General features: G+C 39.1%; 2 protein-coding genes across 6 annotated transcripts in view; both read left to right on the top strand.

Annotated features, from left to right (window-relative positions):
• Positions 1-17577, top strand: part of LOC108308341 (selectin P) — a 44108-nt gene extending 26531 nt beyond the window's left edge. For both annotated transcript variants that reach the window (XM_017534113.2, XM_017534111.2), the window contains 7 exons: positions 5579-5764; positions 6647-6856; positions 7927-8112; positions 9089-9208; positions 11569-11599; positions 12853-12908; positions 16727-17577. In XM_017534113.2, coding sequence (XP_017389602.1) covers positions 5579-5764; positions 6647-6856; positions 7927-8112; positions 9089-9208; positions 11569-11599; positions 12853-12907 — 788 coding nt within the window. In that variant the 3' untranslated portion in view covers position 12908; positions 16727-17577. The remainder of the gene's footprint in view (positions 1-5578; positions 5765-6646; positions 6857-7926; positions 8113-9088; positions 9209-11568; positions 11600-12852; positions 12909-16726) is intronic.
• Positions 17578-19666: 2089 nt separating this feature from the next.
• Positions 19667-20100, top strand: part of F5 (coagulation factor V) — a 70825-nt gene continuing 70391 nt past the window's right edge. For all 4 annotated transcript variants that reach the window (XM_037740508.1, XM_037740509.1, XM_037740510.1 and 1 more), the window contains exon 1: positions 19667-20060. In XM_037740508.1, coding sequence (XP_037596436.1) covers positions 19765-20060 — 296 coding nt within the window. In that variant the 5' untranslated portion in view covers positions 19667-19764. The remainder of the gene's footprint in view (positions 20061-20100) is intronic.

Raw genomic sequence — 20100 nt, 5'->3', positions numbered from 1 at the left:
ATGTCATTATAGCATTTCTGTTTACCGCAATTCTAAAATAATGAGGAAAGGCAGTATCATCTCATTTTACAGATAAGGAAGAGACACATACTTAAAGAGGTTAAACGACAAATCCAGGGTCACACCATCAGTAAGTGAAAAGGCTCAGCTCTATGTCACTGAGAGTTTTACTTCCTTACAGAGTCTTTTTCAGCTACATTCTTCATTTTTTTCATTCCTATGCTCACCTTCAACTGAGCACCTGCTAAATTCCAGCCACTGAACTTATTCAGGGATGGATAAGAGTTAACCTTAGCATGACTACGTGTGTACTTCCCTCCTCTCTCCACTTCTATACTTCTATATGGAATAGAACCTTCTTGAAGGCAGAAGCTGTAGGAGCTGCGCCTTCTTCATCTCTCTTTTTTTTTTTTGAAAAAAATGTTGGCCAGGCTGGTCTCGATCTCCTAGCCTCAGGTGATTCACCCACCTTGGACCCCAAAGTGTTGGGACTACAGGCATGAGCCACTGCGCCTGGCTGCCTTCTTTATCTTTATACCCCCTGCAGCAGCTAGGCAGAATATAAATGGATGTGTGACAAATATCTGTTGAATTGAAGCTGATCATTTACCAGTAAAATTTACTCAAACACAAGCTTTGGTAAATTAGCAGAATTCTCAAAGACAGGGGCCAGATCTTATCTGTCTTTAACTCTCCTGAGACATCTGGCTGGCAAAGTATCTAGTATATTTTAAGTTCTAAAATAGAAGTGCACTGAATTAATTAATTCATGGCTCCTGTTTAGTTGCAAAAGGTACCCTTGTTCTAATGTATTGTTCAGTGTAGACTTAGTAATAATGAGACCAGCAATAATTGCTAATAGTTATTGCTTAATGTAGTACCACCTATTTCATAAGCATCATCACATTCAATCCACATAAAGAAACCCTTAAGTTGATTATTACTATGACCATTTTAAAGGTGAAGAAACTGAGGCTTTGTGAGGTTAAGCAGCTCACAAAGGTCAATGGCTAGAAGTATGGAGACAGGATGCAAACCCAGGCCTACTCTGATTACAGGGCTAGTGTTTTGACCACTGAACTACACTATCACCCAGTGGCAGGGCTTCTGAACCCTGGGTAAGTCACTTGTGAATTTACTGTTTTCCACTCCACAGATTGCAGCTGTAGCTGCTAAATGAACTTCAGAAATGGCAGTGCTTGGTGATCAGATGAGAGAATATGTTGGTAGAAATCTACTAGTGTTAATATAAAAACAGCTATAATATTATTTATTCCTTCTTGTGGAATGAACACTAGATTAATATCCAAAGACTTGTATTGCTCTCTCTCTAAGTCATGTGCTGTTAGCAAAGTCTTGTCACACCCTTAGCCTCCTGTTTTCTCAATTCCCAAAGGAGAGGAGTGGATAAGACCATCTTTGAGGTCGCTTCTCTGGCCAAGAACTCCGTAGGGTAAAAGACATAAAATGCTACCATCTGCTGTCAAAAAGATGTACTACAAGTTCCCTGAGAATTCTAGAACATTTATGTGGGATAGATAGCATTTGGGCTTGTGCTTTGTCACTCATTCATTTATTCTTCACTCTTATTCATCTGTTCCATTGACATTTATCATAAATTCTGTTTTCCCAGATTTTTAGGCTAAAAAATAAAAAAAAACTTTAAAAATCTCATTCACATTTCAAATCATGTATGCAACCAACATGGCTGCTAGATCTGTAGCTCTTGCTTCCCTCACTCCTTTCCAGCCGTCTTTTCTCTGCAGGAGGAGGCATTTCCCTCCTGCCTTGCAGGCCCTGTCCTTACTCACTGTCCAGACCCAACTCTGACCATGAACAGCAGCTTCAACCCACTATCACTCTGAGAATTATCAGCCTTGACTGATTCTGATCTTGAGTGCTGTTTTTCTCACTTGGGTTTCTACTTCATTCTCCAGATTTATGCTCTAAATTTAGGCAAATGGTTCCCCTTCTTTTCCCATATGCCTGAACCCATTAATTTTTCACCCTCAGCACTGCCCTCTAGAACCCCAGTTTTCACATAGTGTTTTGCAGCGTTCTAGGATATATCAGAGGGACTCAGGAGCCTCTGAGTAAGCAGAGGCAGTGTGGCAGGTGGAGATCTCAAGCTGTCTCTTCAGATTGCAATGTGAGATTTTGTTTTGGGGGATGGCTCTACAGATATTTCTACTTTAGTTAGAATGCCAGTTTCCTGGGCCCTCTGAGATGTGGCCTCTGCTTAGTTCTTCCTCAGTATCTGCAGAGGGAATTGGTTCCAGGACACCCTGCAGGTACCAGAATCCTCAGATGCTCAATTCACTTACATAAAATGGCATAATATTTGCATATAGCCTACATACATCCTCCCTTATACTTTTAAATCATCTCTAGATTACTTAGAATACCTAATGCAAAGCCTACATATCACTTCATCTGTGTGGACTCAACACACCCAGTTCATGTCAAATTCAAGTTTTGCTTCTCAGAACTTTATAGAATTTATTTTTTCCTGAATATGTTTGATCCACGATTAGTTGAATCCATAGATGCAGAGCCCTTGAATACAGAGGGTCTACTATTTTTCAGCCTTGCCTCTGTCTTTGCCCTTCAGGACCTGAAGTCCTTTCCATAAACCGAAGCAGTGCTTGAGGTTCTTGTACCAACTGCAGGCTGGACTGTTTGTATGTAGTTTCTGTGTCCTTCCTGTCCCTGCCTATTGAACCACTTTCATGATAAAGACTGCTGAGTTCCTAATCCCTGAACACTGTCATTGACCCTCTGGTGACCATGTTTGGCTGCTGAACGCAACTCTTAATGTCTATTTTCATTGTGTGGGGAGGAGGGGTCCTGGTTCCAAGTTCCAACCTCTACTCTGCTCTTCTGCCATGTGCCTGCTTACCCGTGTCCTAAAACATGGTGAACTGGTGCCCCCTAAAGCTCTGGCCCAGCTGACTGGTGAACTGGTGCCTCTTAAAGCTCTGGCCCAGCTCTCCATTTTTTCCTTCATCCCCCGCAACATTTCTCTGACTCCATGGGGCTTCCTAGTTTTATTTGTAGAGTTTGAGTTTACAACAGTCAACTCAGTTACATTTATTATTTATACTAAATCTTCTTTCCAGAAAATTATTGAGGAAATCCTATCAAACTCAAGTAAAATGATATAATAAAAGGAAACAGAGAATTTACTAAATCTATCTGAAATAATATCAATCAATATGTTTATGAACTCAGATACAATCATGTATATCTACTCGATGGACTATGGGAAAACAGCATGGAGACCTGTATGTGTCAGAATGGCCTTGGTAGTCAGTGAAAATAGAGTATTAAGCATGAAATAAATGCAGCCCTTATCTGTTTTCTATTTTTGTAATTATTCAGGACTTTTTCCCAAAGTTTTAGAGTAGGCTCAAGAATATAGCCACTTCTCAAAGTTATGCACAAAGGTCATTCCTGGGTGTAAGTCTTTTCCTCTGCATCTGCACTAATCTCCACTCCAGCAGCATTCTTGATAACTCTACAAATGTCATTAATCCTATGTTTGCTGAGTGCCCACCACATGCCAGATCTGAGTTAGGCTTCCATGTAACTCATCAAGGCTGCCCCTCAAACAGGAAAACCCGCTTTTTTACATGATCCAGAAGCAAATTCTTAGTATGTAAGGGTCAAGGTTAATTTTAACCTGAGAGGGTTCAGAGACTTTGATAAATACAAAAGTCTAGATATGTAACCTTGGCTGAACATGACTGACAAAACTGAAAACAAAGCACTATCCCCCAAATGAATTTAATACTGTAGTAATTCTCATTTTATACTAGGGCCCCCTTCAGTGAATTTTTAAAAGCAGTAATTCCTCTTGTTTCTTTTCAAACCAGATAGGAATACATTTTAGAATCCATTTAAATTAAATTGTCACCATTACTATATTCATTCATTTAGTAAGTATTTGTAGAACCCCTACTGCATGTCAGACCCTGTTCTCTGGGATACAGTGTTCAAAGAACTAACAAGGTCCCTGCTTTCATGCAGCTGACATTATACATATTCTTCAGTTTAAAGTTGTAATTCTGGGAGATTATGAAAAAATTATTTTTGTGAAAATGATCACAGATGATTTCATGTCTAGGCCTTATACCAGTAGACATGTTTCAAAAATTTTTGGTAAATTGACTTGATGTGTCAGATATGAAGTTGTTAATTACTCAACAATTTGAGAGTACTGAACTGAAATTCACTATGTTACTCTGGCTATTTGAATGGATTCATGCAATAGGAATCCATAATCCTTCAATGAATAGCTTGTTACTGAAAAATACATGGGCCAGTATATAAAAAACAAATACTGTACATCAGTTTTCCATGAGGCAGCACATAGGACTTGAAGAGGTTTGTAAAAATCAAACTAGCTAAGTAAAATGAGACCTACCTGACCAAGGTATTGCCTTCAGAATACCCTTAGATTTAAAGAAATAATAGTTACTTCATTTGTCAACATCTCAACATTTATTGATAAATAATAGTCTTATGTTAGAGAATCTAATGGGGAGAAAGGCATAATGCTAAAAAATATGTAACTGCAACAATTCGTAAAAACACTTTTGGGGGAAAATTGTGAATTAAAAATTAAATTCACTTATTTATTCACTTAGCAAGCTGTTACTGAGCACCACCTCTTGAGATCCTGTGGTGGGAATTATGGAAGACTCAAGGATGATGATTCTTGGATTTTAGACACTTTCCATCCAGTAGAAGAGGGAGGGTATGACATGTGACATGACAGTACATGAGTTCAGACAAAAAGTTGAAGAATTCAGAGGGGAGGAGTTCAGGCTGCGGTGATCAGCAGAGTCTTCAGAGAAGTTAAATTGAGTTAAATCCTGGAGGACTGGTGAGATTTTATCCCACAAAAATGGAAAAACACTCAGGGAAATGTGGGCCAAGAACCAGAAGCAATAACACACAAAGTCACTTCAGGGAATTCCAAAGAACTAATCTATCTTGACCAGAAGGTTTTGAGCTTTCCTGTTATCTGGATCGGTAATATTAAAATGCAATAATGTAAACAAAAAAATTAGCAAGGGGATTAAAATGGAAGGAATAGTTTGAGACAGAAAGCAATCATTGCAGTTTTAGGAGTGTTGAATTTGAAGAGATGGCATGATACACAGGAGCAAGTAGTTTCAGGCAAGAGGAAGGGCGGAAGTGAAATCCTGGACTGCATCCATTCAAATCATTCAAATGAGATAGCAGGAGCTGTGGCAGGCTATGAGGTCTCTGAAGCACAGGGTGTAGAGAAAATAGGGTGACATTGTAAGTTCTTGAGTGTGGCTGCCTAAATCTTTGACTTTCTTGTGTTCATGACTTGTACCTAAACTCCTGCCTGTAAGCTCACCATCCTCCCACTGCCCTTCACAGCAAATGACCTATATTCTATGTTGTGGAATGATGCTGCCTAGCAAAACACCTGGAATATACGTGATTAATCAATGTTTTTGAACAGATAAATGAGTGAACTTTGCGTAACACAGAACTTCTGAATAAACTTGGAGATTATGACACTCTTAATTTGATACTCCAGCCAGCAAGTGCCCAGAACTCTTCGCCCCAGAGCAGGGTAACCTGGATTGTTCTGACACTCGTGGAGAGTTCAATGTTGGCTCAACCTGCCATTTCTCTTGTAACAATGGCTTTAAGCTGGAGGGGCCTAATAATGTGGAATGCACAATTTCTGGAAGATGGTCAGCTACTCCACCAACCTGCAAAGGTAATGATATATACTGACTGAGATAGTTCTACTTTTGGAAATTTATTCCACAACAACAAACGATCATCTGGTTCTTATATGTGAACTAGATCATTGTACATAGATTTAAAGAAATAATAGTTACTTCATTTGTACTATTATTTGGATTTAGCAAATAGCTGAAGGATTTAAAAATGTCTAAGGAGTGACAGGATATTTTTATATTTGTGAATAAAAGGTATATTGATTCTTAAGCAGGAATTTTGTTTCATGGCTTCTGTTTTTGAGAGTATTTTTTGATCAAATTGAATGATCTCCATTAATTTATTGGTGAGAGAAAGAGATAACACTGGGGTAGAGTCACTGGCCCAGTTTTTCAAATCTGAGAATTGAGGTATAGAGAGTTCAATCATCGTCTTCCTGCCATGTGGCAAGTTAATGACAAAGCTGGTGGGACCTTTCAAATGTGAGACATACTTTGAGACAGAAAGCAATCATTGCAGTAAATTTCAACTCTCACATTGACCTTTAGCCAGAGAACAATACCACTTTCCAAAAAAGCAGGGTTTGGCAGGCAGTTAGACCATGTATATTTGGCTCTCTACTGAATTTATTATATTTCTGTAGCATTTTTTGCTTCTTTTTAATATAGCAATAACCATGACTCCTCTGATTTCTTCTTTCGGCCAGGAGAATCATCTCCTTAAGGATGCTTTTAAATAATTTTCCTCATCGGTTTTCTATCTCTGACACTGTTAGTTTTTCTTAATTTCCTTAAATAGGTCTTGGTATTGCCTCCCTTGTTATGAAGGGAGTGAAAAGCAGTTATTCCACATCAGCCTTAACTCTGTTACACTTCTTTTAATTGGAAGCTCTCTGAATTGAAATATTTTCTCACAACAGGCATAGCATCAGTTTCTACTCCAGAGGTGCAATGCCCAGCCCTCACCACTCCTGGGCAGGGAACCATGTTCTGTAGGCATCGTCTGGGAGCCTTTGGTTTTAATACCACTTGTTACTTTGGATGTAACGCTGGATTCACACTCATAGGAGACAGCACTCTTAGCTGCAGACCTTCAGGACAATGGACAGCAGTAACTCCAGAATGCAGAGGTAAGGTGCAAAAGAACCGGCAGTTCTGATGCTGCCTTCCTGCAGGCACTCAAGCTAGCCATTGTGCTTGTCTGTTGAAGTCTCAACCAACCACAACCACTAATGCAAGTGTCAGCTCCCCTATGACATCCACAACAATCCCAATTAGAAGTAATGTGTCACGGGCACATCACTTCTGCCCTTCCTCACGTCACAAGCTAAAGCTAATACACAAGTACTCAGAGACTTAAAGGAAGAAACATTTGCAGATGCCCAAGATGTGTTAGGATAATAGGTATATTAAACATAAAACCTGCTATAGAAATTGGCAAATTAGAGGTTGCAAATTATGTGACAGTATAAACATTCCATATTTTCATAATAATTTGAGCCTAAAAAAAAAAGTTAATCCATACATGGTATTTTCTGAAGAGCTATCACCCTGTACATAAAGCATTGAGCCCTATGTTTCTTTCATTTTTGTATCCCTCACAAAACATAGCACAGTGCTTTGCAAATGTCACTACTGATTAATAACATTTATTTGAATTACATCTAATTTCCTGACCTTTATTACATCTAATTTCCTGACCTTTAATTTCCTATCCATAAATTAGAAAGAATAACCTGAAGTTTCCCAAAAAAGTACTTTAAGGAGGATGTCAATCTACTTCTTTCAAACTTACAGCTTCCCGATATGCTGAACACTTGCGACGTATTTTAATATACACATACTGACATGCCAGTTGATCACAAACGTAGTAATAACATTTAGAACAATAGTATTTTTAAGAACTAAAAATTTTTAAATAGTATATTTGAAGGCAAGATTTATCAACGCATTAGCAGGTATCTATTGGATGCTACTACGTGTCCATCTTTCCATCATGGTTTTTTGGCTATCACCCTTTGGGAGAATATTTTCATATATGTGCTGTTGAAAGAGCTACTGTGAATATTGGAAATGGCTTGTATCCTTTATGACCTTTTATATTCTGCCTCATCTATTGGCAATGTTAGTCAGGTTACAAAAGAAACCATAATTTCTTTTGCCTTCAGTGTGTTTTTCTTGCATTCTTTCTTTTCTGCAGCTGTGAAATGCTCAGAATTACAGGTCAATACGCCAATAGTGATGAACTGCTCCAACCTCTGGGGAAACTTCAGCTATGGATCAATCTGTTCTTTCCATTGTCTAAAGGGCCAGTTACTTAATGGCTCAGCACAAACAGCATGCCAGGAGAATGGTCACTGGTCAACTACCATGCCAACCTGCCAAGGTACAATTTTCGTGTGGGTCAAGAAGTCACTTTGATGTAGAAAATAACAAAATCAGGGTCTCTTCTCTGTGTCTTTCTCACAGTGGTCTTGCTTTCCATCATGGAGTTTCCCCCTGCTTAATAAGTGTTTCACAAAGAATTGGGCCGAATCTCCTTGCCTTATAGAGTAGTGGAAATTAAACCCAGTGACTGTGTAGGTAATCATCACTCCATTTCAGTGTTCAATTTGTGAAGTGAAACCTTTCACTTCGCTATAATCTCTGTTTAACAGACCTTGAAGTTTCAAAATGTTTTAAACTGGGAGTTATTTCATGCAGCTTTCTAACTTACTATCTCAGAAGAGTTTGCTTACCACCTAACTCTAAAAACACCCTTACAGATCTTCTTTAATTAAGCTCCATCTCTTTGCAAAGTGTATTTCAGCCTCCTATTTTTTCCCCTTGTGGCTTGTCTTGACTACCTTTTGCTACATTTGCAGATGTCCAAGATGTGTTAGAATAATAGGTATACTAAATGTAAAACCTGCTATAGAAGTTGATAAATTAGAAGTTGCAAAGTATGTGACGGTATAAACATTCCATATTTTCATCCATCTGAATCTTTGCCAAAGATTGCCAAAGAATCTATCATCCTATCTGAACCTTTGCCAAAAAATTACCCATGGTCTATTTTATTTGCCTAAACTTACATGTATAGGCTTCTTATGTCTTTTATTGGTTCTTACCCTGATTCCTTTGAAAATTACAGTTTATATTTAAGCCTTAGGAATAAAATAAATTCCCACTTTCCATTCTGTTGCAGTGGATTTATGAATTCTGGATATTCTTTCATGTTAGCTTGTCAGCATTGCCAGGGCCTTTGGTGATCCTACCTGATCTCACATCTTAGAGTCCTTGGAATCTTTCTGGGAGAAAAAGACTGTTCTTTTGCATAATATGCTTCTTATGTCTTGCACATGTGTGTGTTTGTTTTGCAGCAGGACCACTGACTATCCAGGAAGCCCTGACTTACTTTGGTGGAGGAGTGGCTTCTGTAACAGGTCTGATAACGTGTGGGACACTCCTGGCTCTGCTAAGAAAACGTTTCAGACAAAAAGGTAAATAGAAAAGAATCCTCCTTTGCTTTTTTATTTTTCATGCAATTTAGAGGGGAAGGTAAAACCACAACTTTAGTAGTTCATGTTGGAAAATATTTGAGATAAAATAAAATTAAGCCAAGATAAGTGATCTTGAGAACTGACTGTCACCAGAATCACCTAGGGAACTTCATAAAAATATATTCTACTTAAAAATAAGTAGAATTGTTTTACATGTTCATCAAGTGTCATTTTTATTAGATACAACAATATTCATTTCAAAATTATTTATAATCATGAATAATTTAAAAATTAGTTCAACTATCTTATAATAAATGAAATGATTAAAGTTATACATATAGAGTTTTTTTACTGTAACAATAGAGCATTTAAAAATAATATTAAGTGTATGATTATTATTTTTAAGCAGAATATATTTTTATGAAGTTCCTTCTATGGGGAGACTTGGGAGTGGGTGCAGAAATCTGAATTTTTCAAAAGCCCTTTCCCAAAATTCAAATGAGCCTACTTTGCAATTTGGCATTTGGGGCCTCTGGTCTAAGTTCCCTAGGTTATCACTGAAACTAATTAGAACAGTGCCATGCTCCCTATTTCACTCATTTCTTCATGTAGCAGTCATTTATCGATCATCTCTCTTAGAGTGTGACTGAGACCCATAGTGATGGTCTCTGGTATCAAGGAAAGAATAATCCAGTAGGGGAGACAGGTGAAATCAGCACTGACAGTGAACTGTGGTAAGTACGTTAGGAGACAAATACAATCGGGTCATTATTAGAAGGTAGACTAGGAATGCCTAAACCAGACTGGCAGGTCAGAAAGCCTTTGTCAAGATTAGCTTTGAAGAATGAGAGGCATTTAGCCAAGGGGAAAATGGACACAGAGTTCCATCAGAGAAAATGGCATGTAGGAAGACATGAAAGTGTGAGATCACTGAAGAGATGGTATGTTTAGGAGTTCAGGGCATCTGAATCAAAAGGGGATTATGGAGTAGGCAGGATATGAAGCTAGAGGCAGAAGAAGCTGCCTCTGTATTGGTGACCTGGTGGGATAAGCTAAGAGATTTGCTTTTTCTCCTGAAAACTTGTGAAGTTGATGCAGAATTTAAGAAGAGAAGATCAAATAGATGAAAACTCTCAGTAAGGGAAACTGTGTTCATCACATTGTTCATCAGAAAAATAACCTTAATCAGGAATTAAAGAAGAGAACATTTCTTTAGGTTTAAAACATCTTTTCTCAATCTACTCCAGACACTTAGCCTGCCTATAAGTTCATAAAGTTTTGTTTATAATCTCATGGAGCTCTTCTTTTCCATCACTCCTCATAGAAAGTAACTAGGGGCATCAGAGAGACCATTAATGCTCAAATCAAGGTAATTCAAAGTGGCAGTGTTAAAATATCTGAAAAAGTTCTCATTGAATTTCTCTATTGTTGACATAGGTCTCCACATCTATTCTTAACTGCTCAGAGGCAAAACTACGTGTTCCCCACTCTTATTCTTTCTCCATTTACAATGCTACCAAAACACTGAGGCTGTTTGTCCAAATCTCCTTCATATACCCTCCTGTGAGTGGCTAACACAATAGACAAAGGGCAATACTCTGCTTCAATACCAAAGAGATATACTGAGAGCTACAGCGAATCTCTCCATGCAGAATGTGTGCTTGCTCAACCAAACCCAGGAGGTAGCAGCAAGAGCTCCTTGACCTTATCTGTATGATCATATAGGAATCACATAAATCTTGATGTTTTCCCCAAGTTCTTTCTTTGATGTTGAGACATTTCCAGGGGACCCTCTAACTGTAGAAAAGGACAAATAGCCACCCATGCTCCAATACTTTTAATAATGAATACATTCATTTGTTGGGGATGGGAGCTTTTTGCCTGGGCTTCTCCCAATTTGGTTTTAGGCTTTCAAGTTTTCTATGTCCAAACAAGAGGAAAATGCTGCAGCCATGGCTGAAAATTCAACTGAGAGTCTGTCACTTGGATAAAAATATGCTACCCAGGAGGAAAAACATCCACTGTTTTGTTTGTTTGGATTTGTGTACGTGGTTAGCTTGCCCAGCTGAGGGCTGAGGGCATGTGACACAAGATGCCCTAAAAGAGATTGATTTATGTATTTACTGAAAGGAAGGAGGAAGAAAGTGAGAGGACCCTAGAGTTAAATATTGGTGAATGTTTAATTTAGCCGAAAACACTTTCCACCTTTCAGGGAGAAATTGTTCCCAATATTCCCCTTATAATGAGCCTACTTGAAAATCAGTCCACTGGTTTTCCCCAATAATTTATATCCTTAATGACCCTCTCTTTCATCTTTTTTTTTTGTAAATCAATCATTCATATCTTCTCATTTATTTTAGATGATGGGAAGTGCCCCTTGAATCCTCACAGGTAAGGTAGAAATGTTTTATGATTGAGTAAATTTTGCTAGTTTGACTTTCTAATTCATGGTAATACCAGAATGATCACACACCATGCCTGCTTCCTTTTTACAATGTCTTTTGCAATGTCTTCTTTTCTATTCTGAGGTAAAATACACAGATCACAAATGTTCTAATTATAATATAAAGTAGAAATAAAACAAAAAATAATTTGTAATAAAAACAAAATACAAAATCTTAGGCACTATGCCAGCAGATGCAATGAGGTCTTCAGAAGCATGCACCTTCCAGCAGAATCACTAGGAAAGCGACAGCCAAGCCGGTGGACTGATGGAAGAATGTTGTATTAACATGAGTCAAAGAGCATTAGAATGTTGTATTAACGTGAGTCAAAGAGCATTAGAGGTGTGGCCAACACCAATCGAATTTTTCAAAATGGTGAGCAACTCTAGTAAAGAATCCTAAAACCTATGATAATTGTTCATTGATTCATATGGCAATTGCACTTTTTAAAGATGAAAAAATGCTTAATATTTACATGTAAAGCACATGAATTCCAGGCTTAGAGATTTTTAACCTGTATGAATATTGAGCAGATATTCCAAAGTTAGTTAGGGTATAGGACAATTCTTTTGCACCCTGTACCCCCTGCTATTCATACTCTGGCAATAGTATTCAAAAAGGGACAGTATGCCCCCTATTTTTTGATTTTTATAAAGAACAAGAGTTCTACTGACACTAAGTGGGCAGGAGGCAGGAGCGCTGGATATCTTTTTAAGATATTTCCATCCTGGAGGAAATGGAAATCCTTATATGAACTCTATTGTCATAGACATCCAGCACCCCTTCCCCATACCCACTCAATATCAGCAGAACTCTTGATGGTTATAAAAATAAAAAACAGCCCTAGGAGGCACACTGCCTCCTCCAAAAACTATTGCTAGATTACCAAGTGTTAATGCCAAGAATTTTGTACTATTTCTTTTCACCTAGAAGAGGCTGCAGCACCTTAGAGGGTATAACAGGTATTCAGTACATAAAGCATCGACAATAACGTAGTGTGGGTGCAAAATGCAGTGCAGATTACCCAGAGCTGTTAAGTGGGATATCGAATATTTCTTTGGCATTTGTTTTCCTTTCCTTTCTAAAGCAGAATTCCGGGGGCAAATGGTAATTCATGGTTTCTGGAAATACTATGTGTTGGACTGTGTTGTTGAGAACTAAGCAGTATGTGGTGGTCATCCTTGTGTTTCTGTTCTTTAGCCACCTAGGAACATATGGAGTTTTTACAAATGCTGCATTTGACCCAAGTCCTTAAGGTAAGGTACCTTTAAAGATATTTTTGAAGGAAATATAGCAGTAGGGAAAAAAGTCAGACTATGAAGATAAACTTTTCTTTAAATTATCATGTATTAAGTTTTAAGCATGTATTAAATTTTCGGGCATGAAGGAAATTGTGTTGGCAGTAGGACACAAGTATGACAATGGAGTGACAATAGAGTTCAAGTAAGGATTTCCATTTCCCCCAGGACAGAAATGTCCTAACAAGACATAACTTATTTCAGGATGTGTGACATGTCCATTATTGGCTGCTAGGTGGTGATGATGGGGCCTTGCCTGCAAAGCAGAACTCAAGACTGCTGAAAAATGTTTACAAACTGTTATGGAGTCAATTCCCTAAACTACCTGCTGGGAAAACAAAAATAACCTGAGGTTATACCTCTCCCAAAAAGTTCAGTGGGTAGTTGAGTATCCTACAAAAAGCCTGGATGGCAGATTTTTTTTTCTATTATGCTTTAAATTCTGGGGTACATGTGAAGAACATGCAGTTTTGTTACATAGCTATACACATGCCATGGTGGTTTGCTGCATATATCAGTCTGTCATCTGCATTAGGTATTTCTCATAATGCTATCCCTCCCTTAGCCCGACACCCCCTGACAGGCCCTGGTGTGTGATGTTCCCCTCCCTGTGTCCATGTGTTCTCGTTGTTCAACTCCCACTTATGAGTGAGAACATGTGGTGTTTGGTTTTCCGTTCTTGTGTTAGTTTGCTGAGAATGTTGGTTTCCAGCTTCATCCATGTCCCTGCCAAGGACATGAACTCATCTTTTTTACAGCTGTATAGTATTCCATGGTGTATATCTGCCACATTTTCTTTATCTACTCTATCATTAATAGGCATTTGGGTTGGTTCCAAGACTTTACTATTGTGAACAGTGCTGCAATAAACATATGTGTTCATGTGCCTTTATAGTAGATTGATTTATCCTCCTTTGGGTATATACCTAGTAATGGAATTGCTGAGTCAAATGGTATTTCTAGTTCTAGGTCCTTGAGGAATTGCCACCCTGTCTTCCACAATGGTTGAACTAACGTACACTCACACCAATAGCATAAAAGCATTCCTATTTGTCCACATCCTCTCCAGCATCTGTTGTTTCCTGACCTGTTAACGATTGCCATTCTAACTGGTGTGAGATGATATCTCATCGTGGTTTTGATTTGCATTTCTCTAATGACCAGTGATGACGAGCTTTTTTTCATGTTTGTTGGCTGCATAAATGTCTTCTTTTGAGAAGTGTTTGCTAATATCCTTTGCCCACTTTGTTGTGGGTTTTTTTTCTTGTAAATTTGTTTCAGTTCTTTGTAGATTCTGGATATTAGCCCTTTCTCAAATGTATAGATTGCAAAAATTTTCTCCCATTGTGTAGGTTGCCTGTTCACTCTGGTGACAGTTTCTTTTGTGGTGCAGAAGCTCTTTAATTGGATCCAATTTGTCAATTTTGGCTTTTGTTACCATTGCTTTTGGTGTTTTAGTCATGGAGTCCTTGCTTATGCCTATGTCCTAAATGGTATTGTCTAGGTTTTCTTCTAGGGTTTTTTTNTTAGGTCTTACATTTAAGTCTTTAATCCATCTTGAGTTAATTTTTGTATAAGGTGTAAGAAAAAGATCCAGTTTCAGCTTTCTGCATATGGCTAGCCAGTTTTCCCAACACTGTTTATTGAACAGGGACTCCTTTCCCCATTGCTTGTTTTGGTCAGGTTTGTCAAAGATCAGATGGTTGTAGATGTATAATGTTATTTCTGAGGGCTCTGTTCTGTTCCATTGATCTATATCTGTTTTGATATCAGTACTATGCTGTTTTGGTTACTATAGCCTTGTAGTATAGTTTGAAGTCAGGTAGTGTGATACCTCCAGCTTTGTTCTTTTTGCTTAGGATTGTCTTGGCTATGTGGGCTCTTTTTTGGTTCTATATGAAATTTAAAGTGTTTTTTTTTTTTTCCAATTCTGTGATGAAAGTCGATGGTAGCTTGATGGGGATAGCATTGAATCTATAAATTACTTTGGGCAGTATGGCCATTTTCACAATATTGATTCTTCCTATCCATAAGCATGTAATGTTTTTCCATTTGTTTGTGTCCTCTCTTGTTTCCTTGAGCAGTGGCTAGTAGTTCTCCTTGAAGAGGTCCATCACATCCCTTGTAAGTTGTATTCCTAGGTATTTTATTCTCTTTGTAGCAATTGTGAATGGGAGTTCACTCATGATCTGGCTCTCTGTTGTCTGTTATTGGTGTATAGGAATGCTTGTGGTATTTGCAGACTGATTTTTGTATCCTGAGACTTTGCTGAAGTTGCTTATCAGCCTAAGAAGATTTGGGTCTGAGACGATGGGATCTTCTAAATACACAATCATGTCATCTGCAAACAGAAACAATTTAACTTTCTCTTTTCCTAGTTGAATATCCTTTATTATTTTTCTCTTGCCTGATTGCCTTGGCCAGAACTTCCAATAATATGTTAAATAGTAGTGGTGAGAGAGGGCATGCTTGTCTTGTGCTGGTTTGCAATGGGAATGCTTCCAGTTTTTGCCCATACACTATGATATTGGCTGTGGGTTTGGCATAAAAAGCTCTTATTATTTTCAGACACATTCCATCAATACCTAGTTTATTGAGAGTTTTTAGCAAGAAGGACTGTTGAATTTTGTCAAAGGCCTTCTCTGCATCTATTAAGATAATCACGTGGTTTTTGCCATTGGTTCTGTTTATATGATAAATTACATTTATTGGTTGGCGTATGGTGAACCAGCCTTGCATCCCAGGGATGAAGCCAACTTGAACATGGTGGATAAGCTTTTTAGTGTGCTGCTAAATTTGGTTTTCCAATATTTTATTGAGGATTTTCACATCGAAGTTCATCAGGGATATTGGCCTGAAGTTTACTTTTTTGGTTGTGTCTCTGCCAGGTTTTGGTATCAGGATGATGCTGGCCTCATAAAATGAGTTAGGGAGGATTCTCTCTTTTTCTATTGGAAAAAAACTGTTTGAAATAGTTTCAGAAGGAATGGTACCAGCTCCTCTTTGTACCTCTGGTAGAATTTGGCTGTGAATTCATCTGGTCCTGGGCTTTTTTTGGTTGGTAGGCTATTAATTACTGCCTCAATTTCAGAACTTGATATTGGTCTATTTAGGCATTCCACTTCTTCCTGGTTTAGTCTTGAGAGGGCGTATGTGTCCAGGAATTTATTCATTTCTTCTAGATTTTCTAGTTTACTTGCATAGACATGTTTCTGGTATTTGCTGATGGTAGTTTATATTTCTGTGGGATTGGTGGTGATATCCCCTTTATCATTTTTTATTGTATCTATTTGATTCTTCTCTTTTTTCTTCATTAGTCTGGCTAGTAGTATTTTTTTTTATCTTTTCAAAAAAGCAGCTCCTGGAGTCATTGATTTTTTGAAGAGTTTTTCATGTCTCTATCTCCTTCAGTTCTGCTCTGATCTAGTTATTTCTTTTGTCTGCTAGATTTTGAATTTATTTGCTCTTGTTTCTATAGTTTTTTTAATTGTGATGTTAGGCTGTCGATTTTAGATTTTTCCTGTTTTCTCTTGTGGGCATTTAGTGTTATAAATTTCCCTCTTCACACTGCTTTAAATGTGTCCCAGAGATTTGGGTACATTGTTTTTCTTTCTCATTGGTTTCAAAGAACACCTTTATTTCGGTTGGCAGGCTATTTAAAGTTTAGAAAGAAAAGACTATGCTGAGCCTCAGGGGGTAGATAGGATGAGCAATTTTTTTCTTTTATTTTTTTAAGGAAATGATAATTATTTAAATTTCTTTGGTCTCATTTTCAGAGACCTGTCCTTCTCCTGGTCACCTCACTCAGCCTCCATATGATCTTATTGTAAACATCAAGTTTCCTGCTAGACTTGACTTAACTATAATTCATTTGCTGCAGTTTTTCATAAACACCTATGAATCAAAGACATGGAATTACCTTAGATTAGCTCTGGACCAGCCTGTTGGACCAGCTCTGGACCAACCCTGTTTCCTGAGTTTGGGACTGTGGTACAATCTCAAACTCTCAACCTACCACCCCTTCCTGCCCCACCTCTCCTCTTCCTGTAATACAAGCCACAGAAGCCGGGAGCAAATGTTTCTGCAGTCGTCTCTGTGCTTTGACTCAGTTGTCACTTGAAATACCAGTGAACCAAAGAGACTGGAGCATCTGACTCACAAGAAGACCTGACTGTGGAGAAATAAAAATACCTCTTTATTTTTGGATCGAAGGAAGGCTTTCTCTACTTTGTTGGGAAGCAGGTGGCATCTCTAACTGTAAGGAATTCCTGTGGCATCTTCTGGAGTCTCCAGTGGTTCTGCTGATGAGGCCTTTTGGATCTCTGCTGCTGAGGCTTCCAGAGGCCTCTGGATGGCACCAGAGGCTGCATAAGGCCAAGAATCAAGCCAGGAGGTCACATGTCACTGTGGACCTTCCTGCTACCAGTCACTGTCCCACAAAGGACTCAAAGACCAATATTCAAATGTATAATTAAAAGAATTTTCCCCAAATGCCATGTCCCTCCATTTGACCGTTTGTTCAGTAAGGTCTGTATATACCACATTGGTTACCATCAGTGTAATAGCACATAATTATGGTTGTTCCATTTATACCTCCACCCTTCAGTCAGTCAGCAAATATGTATCACACAGCCTCCACTCCAAGAGAAAATTAGAAAAACAGAAAAAATTTTCATCACCTTAATGTTTTATAGGGAAGAACAAATGTGCTTTACATGTTCTTTAAATCACATGTTTAGTAAATAGGTCTTTGAAAGTTATACAGTGTTTACTTGGAACTGATGTAAAAAAAATAGAGAACTGAAAATTATAGTACTCATCTTGTCTCTGTGAAATGTAATGCAATAAATATGTCATGTAGACTGTATATACCTAAGCAAACATGCAAATAAAAAAGCAGCCTAATCAAAGGTTACAATAATGTTGCAACAATTTTGGTAGTAACCTTAGGATTTAGGGGCACAGTGCTTTCAAAAAGTTTCTCTGATACACTGCCAGTAGCACCTCTTACTGCTTATTTATATGTCAATCACTAGGCTAGGTATTCTAGGACTTTGGTCTCAACCCTGTTTTCTGAATCAGAATCTGCATTTTGTAAAAGTTCCCCAGGGACTTTTTTTCTGATGTTCTACCAACTTTGGGAGCCAATGATAATATTACAGATAAAGAAGTTTAAGCAGCTGTTCAATTAGGGAGATAATAGATACCTACGAGGAATAATAAAAGGTAATTAACATGATTACATAATTTGAATAGTGTTGTAATAGTTCCTAAGATAGAAAAGTCAATTTGAGCCCAGAATCTGAGAGACAGGCAGAACTCTGGACCATAAAGAATGGCCCAGTAAAGAGGAAGAAAATGAGCCTTCTAAGCCGGTAGAATAATACCAGCACAGGAGCAAAGACAGAATATCGTGGCGAGTGGAGAGGGAGGAAGAGGCTGTTTATAAGCCTGATATCATTAACAGAGACCTCATGTGAGATGCCAGATGACAATTTATTGAATGTACTGAATGCATAAAGCATAAGACAGAAACTTGGAGCCATGCAGATACAGGGAACCCAGGACAAGTCATTATGATGCTTCAGATAATATAAATCTCAGATTCTCTGTGAATAGCAAAGTAAGATTTAAGGTGATATGAAACAGCCAGATCCTTCAAGAAATACAAAATACAAAGGGTCCTGGAGACAGGAAAATATGATCATAGTAATAAATTTATGCTATGTGCTTGCTTTCTTTTCTTTTTCTTCTTCCTATTATTTTTTTTTGAGATTGAGTTTCACTCTTGTTGCCCAGGCTGTAGTGAAATGACATGATATCAGCTCATTGCAACCACTGCATTCTGGGTTTAAGCAATTCTCTTGCCTCAGTCCCTCGAGTAGCTGGGATTACAGGCATCTGCCACCACGCCCAGCTAATTTTTTGTGTTTTTAGTAGAGATGGAGTTTCACCATGTTGGCCAGGCTGATGTCGAACTCCTGACCTCAGGTGATCCACCTGCCTCCACCTCCCAAAGTGCTGGGATTACAGGTGTGAGCCACTGCGTCCGGCCGCTGTGTGCTTTCTAAGTCCTGGAACTATAGTTTACAGTAGATTTTATCCTTCCAACATACCCTATCAGGAAAAACTCTTATTGTCATCCTTATTTCACAGACGTCAAAACTGAACAGAGAGGTAGAGTAACTTGCCCAAGACAACACAGCTAGTAAGTGAAACTGAAATCTGGACAACTGATTTTTTTTTAGCCAAGCTCTTTAAGCCCTCTGCTATGCTATGGCTTAGCTGGTGACAGGCTCTTATCAAGGCAGAACTGTGCCTTGGTAGAAGCCAGGAAAGCAATTCAGAGCAGTAGGCCTTGCTCATGTGCTTGTTCCCTGCTTCTTCACCACCTGAAAATAGTGTTTCAGTGCTGGTAACAGGGCACAAAACCCTTTCCCTCAGATCAAGAGGGGAGCCATCTGCTTAAGGTGGTTGGGAACCACTGCACTGCACAGACGGTTCTGCAAGTGTGAGCTTGGACCCAAGCAGGCTTCAGGTGAGTGGTAGGGGCAACTGCTCCCGTGGTGTTGGCGGGTGGAACTGGAGGAATACAGCTTTGTCTGGCTCATGAATCCCTGGGCACTGTCCCACCTGCTAGAGCCACTGATCTCTGCCCCTTCTTCACCTGTAGTAAACAATCACTAGTTTGGTTGCTCTCCAATACCTCTGGTCACCGGGAGCAGTGATCTCACCAAGCCCCCGCCCAGAAAAGCCCCAGAAAAAGGGGAGGGAGAAAGAGCCAGAGGCTGCCGCTGCAGTTTGGAGGAACCGAATGGGAGGAGGACGCTGCCACCCACAGCCTCCAGGGCTCATTGCAGCTGGGACAGCCCGGAGTGGGGTTAGTCAGCAGCTCGGCAAGCGCTGCCCAGGCCCTGGGGTGGTGGCAGCCAGCGGGAGCAGGAAAGGAAGCATGTTCCCAGGCTGTCCACGAGTCTGGGTCCTGGTGGTCTTGGGCACCAGCTGGGTAGGCTGGGGAAGCCAAGGGACAGAAGCGGCACAGCTAAGGCAGTTCTACGTGGCTGCTCAGGGCATCAGTTGGAGCTACCGACCTGAGCCCACAAACGCAAGGTAACTCAGGTGTGGAGTCTGGGTGGGCTTCTCTAGAGAG

This window comes from Cebus imitator, unplaced genomic scaffold (assembly GCF_001604975.1).
Source record: "Cebus imitator isolate Cc_AM_T3 unplaced genomic scaffold, Cebus_imitator-1.0 Scaffold84, whole genome shotgun sequence".
NCBI lineage: Eukaryota > Metazoa > Chordata > Mammalia > Primates > Cebidae > Cebus > Cebus imitator.
Note: the sequence above shows the minus strand (reverse complement) of the source record. Positions and strands in the feature narration are given on the sequence as shown.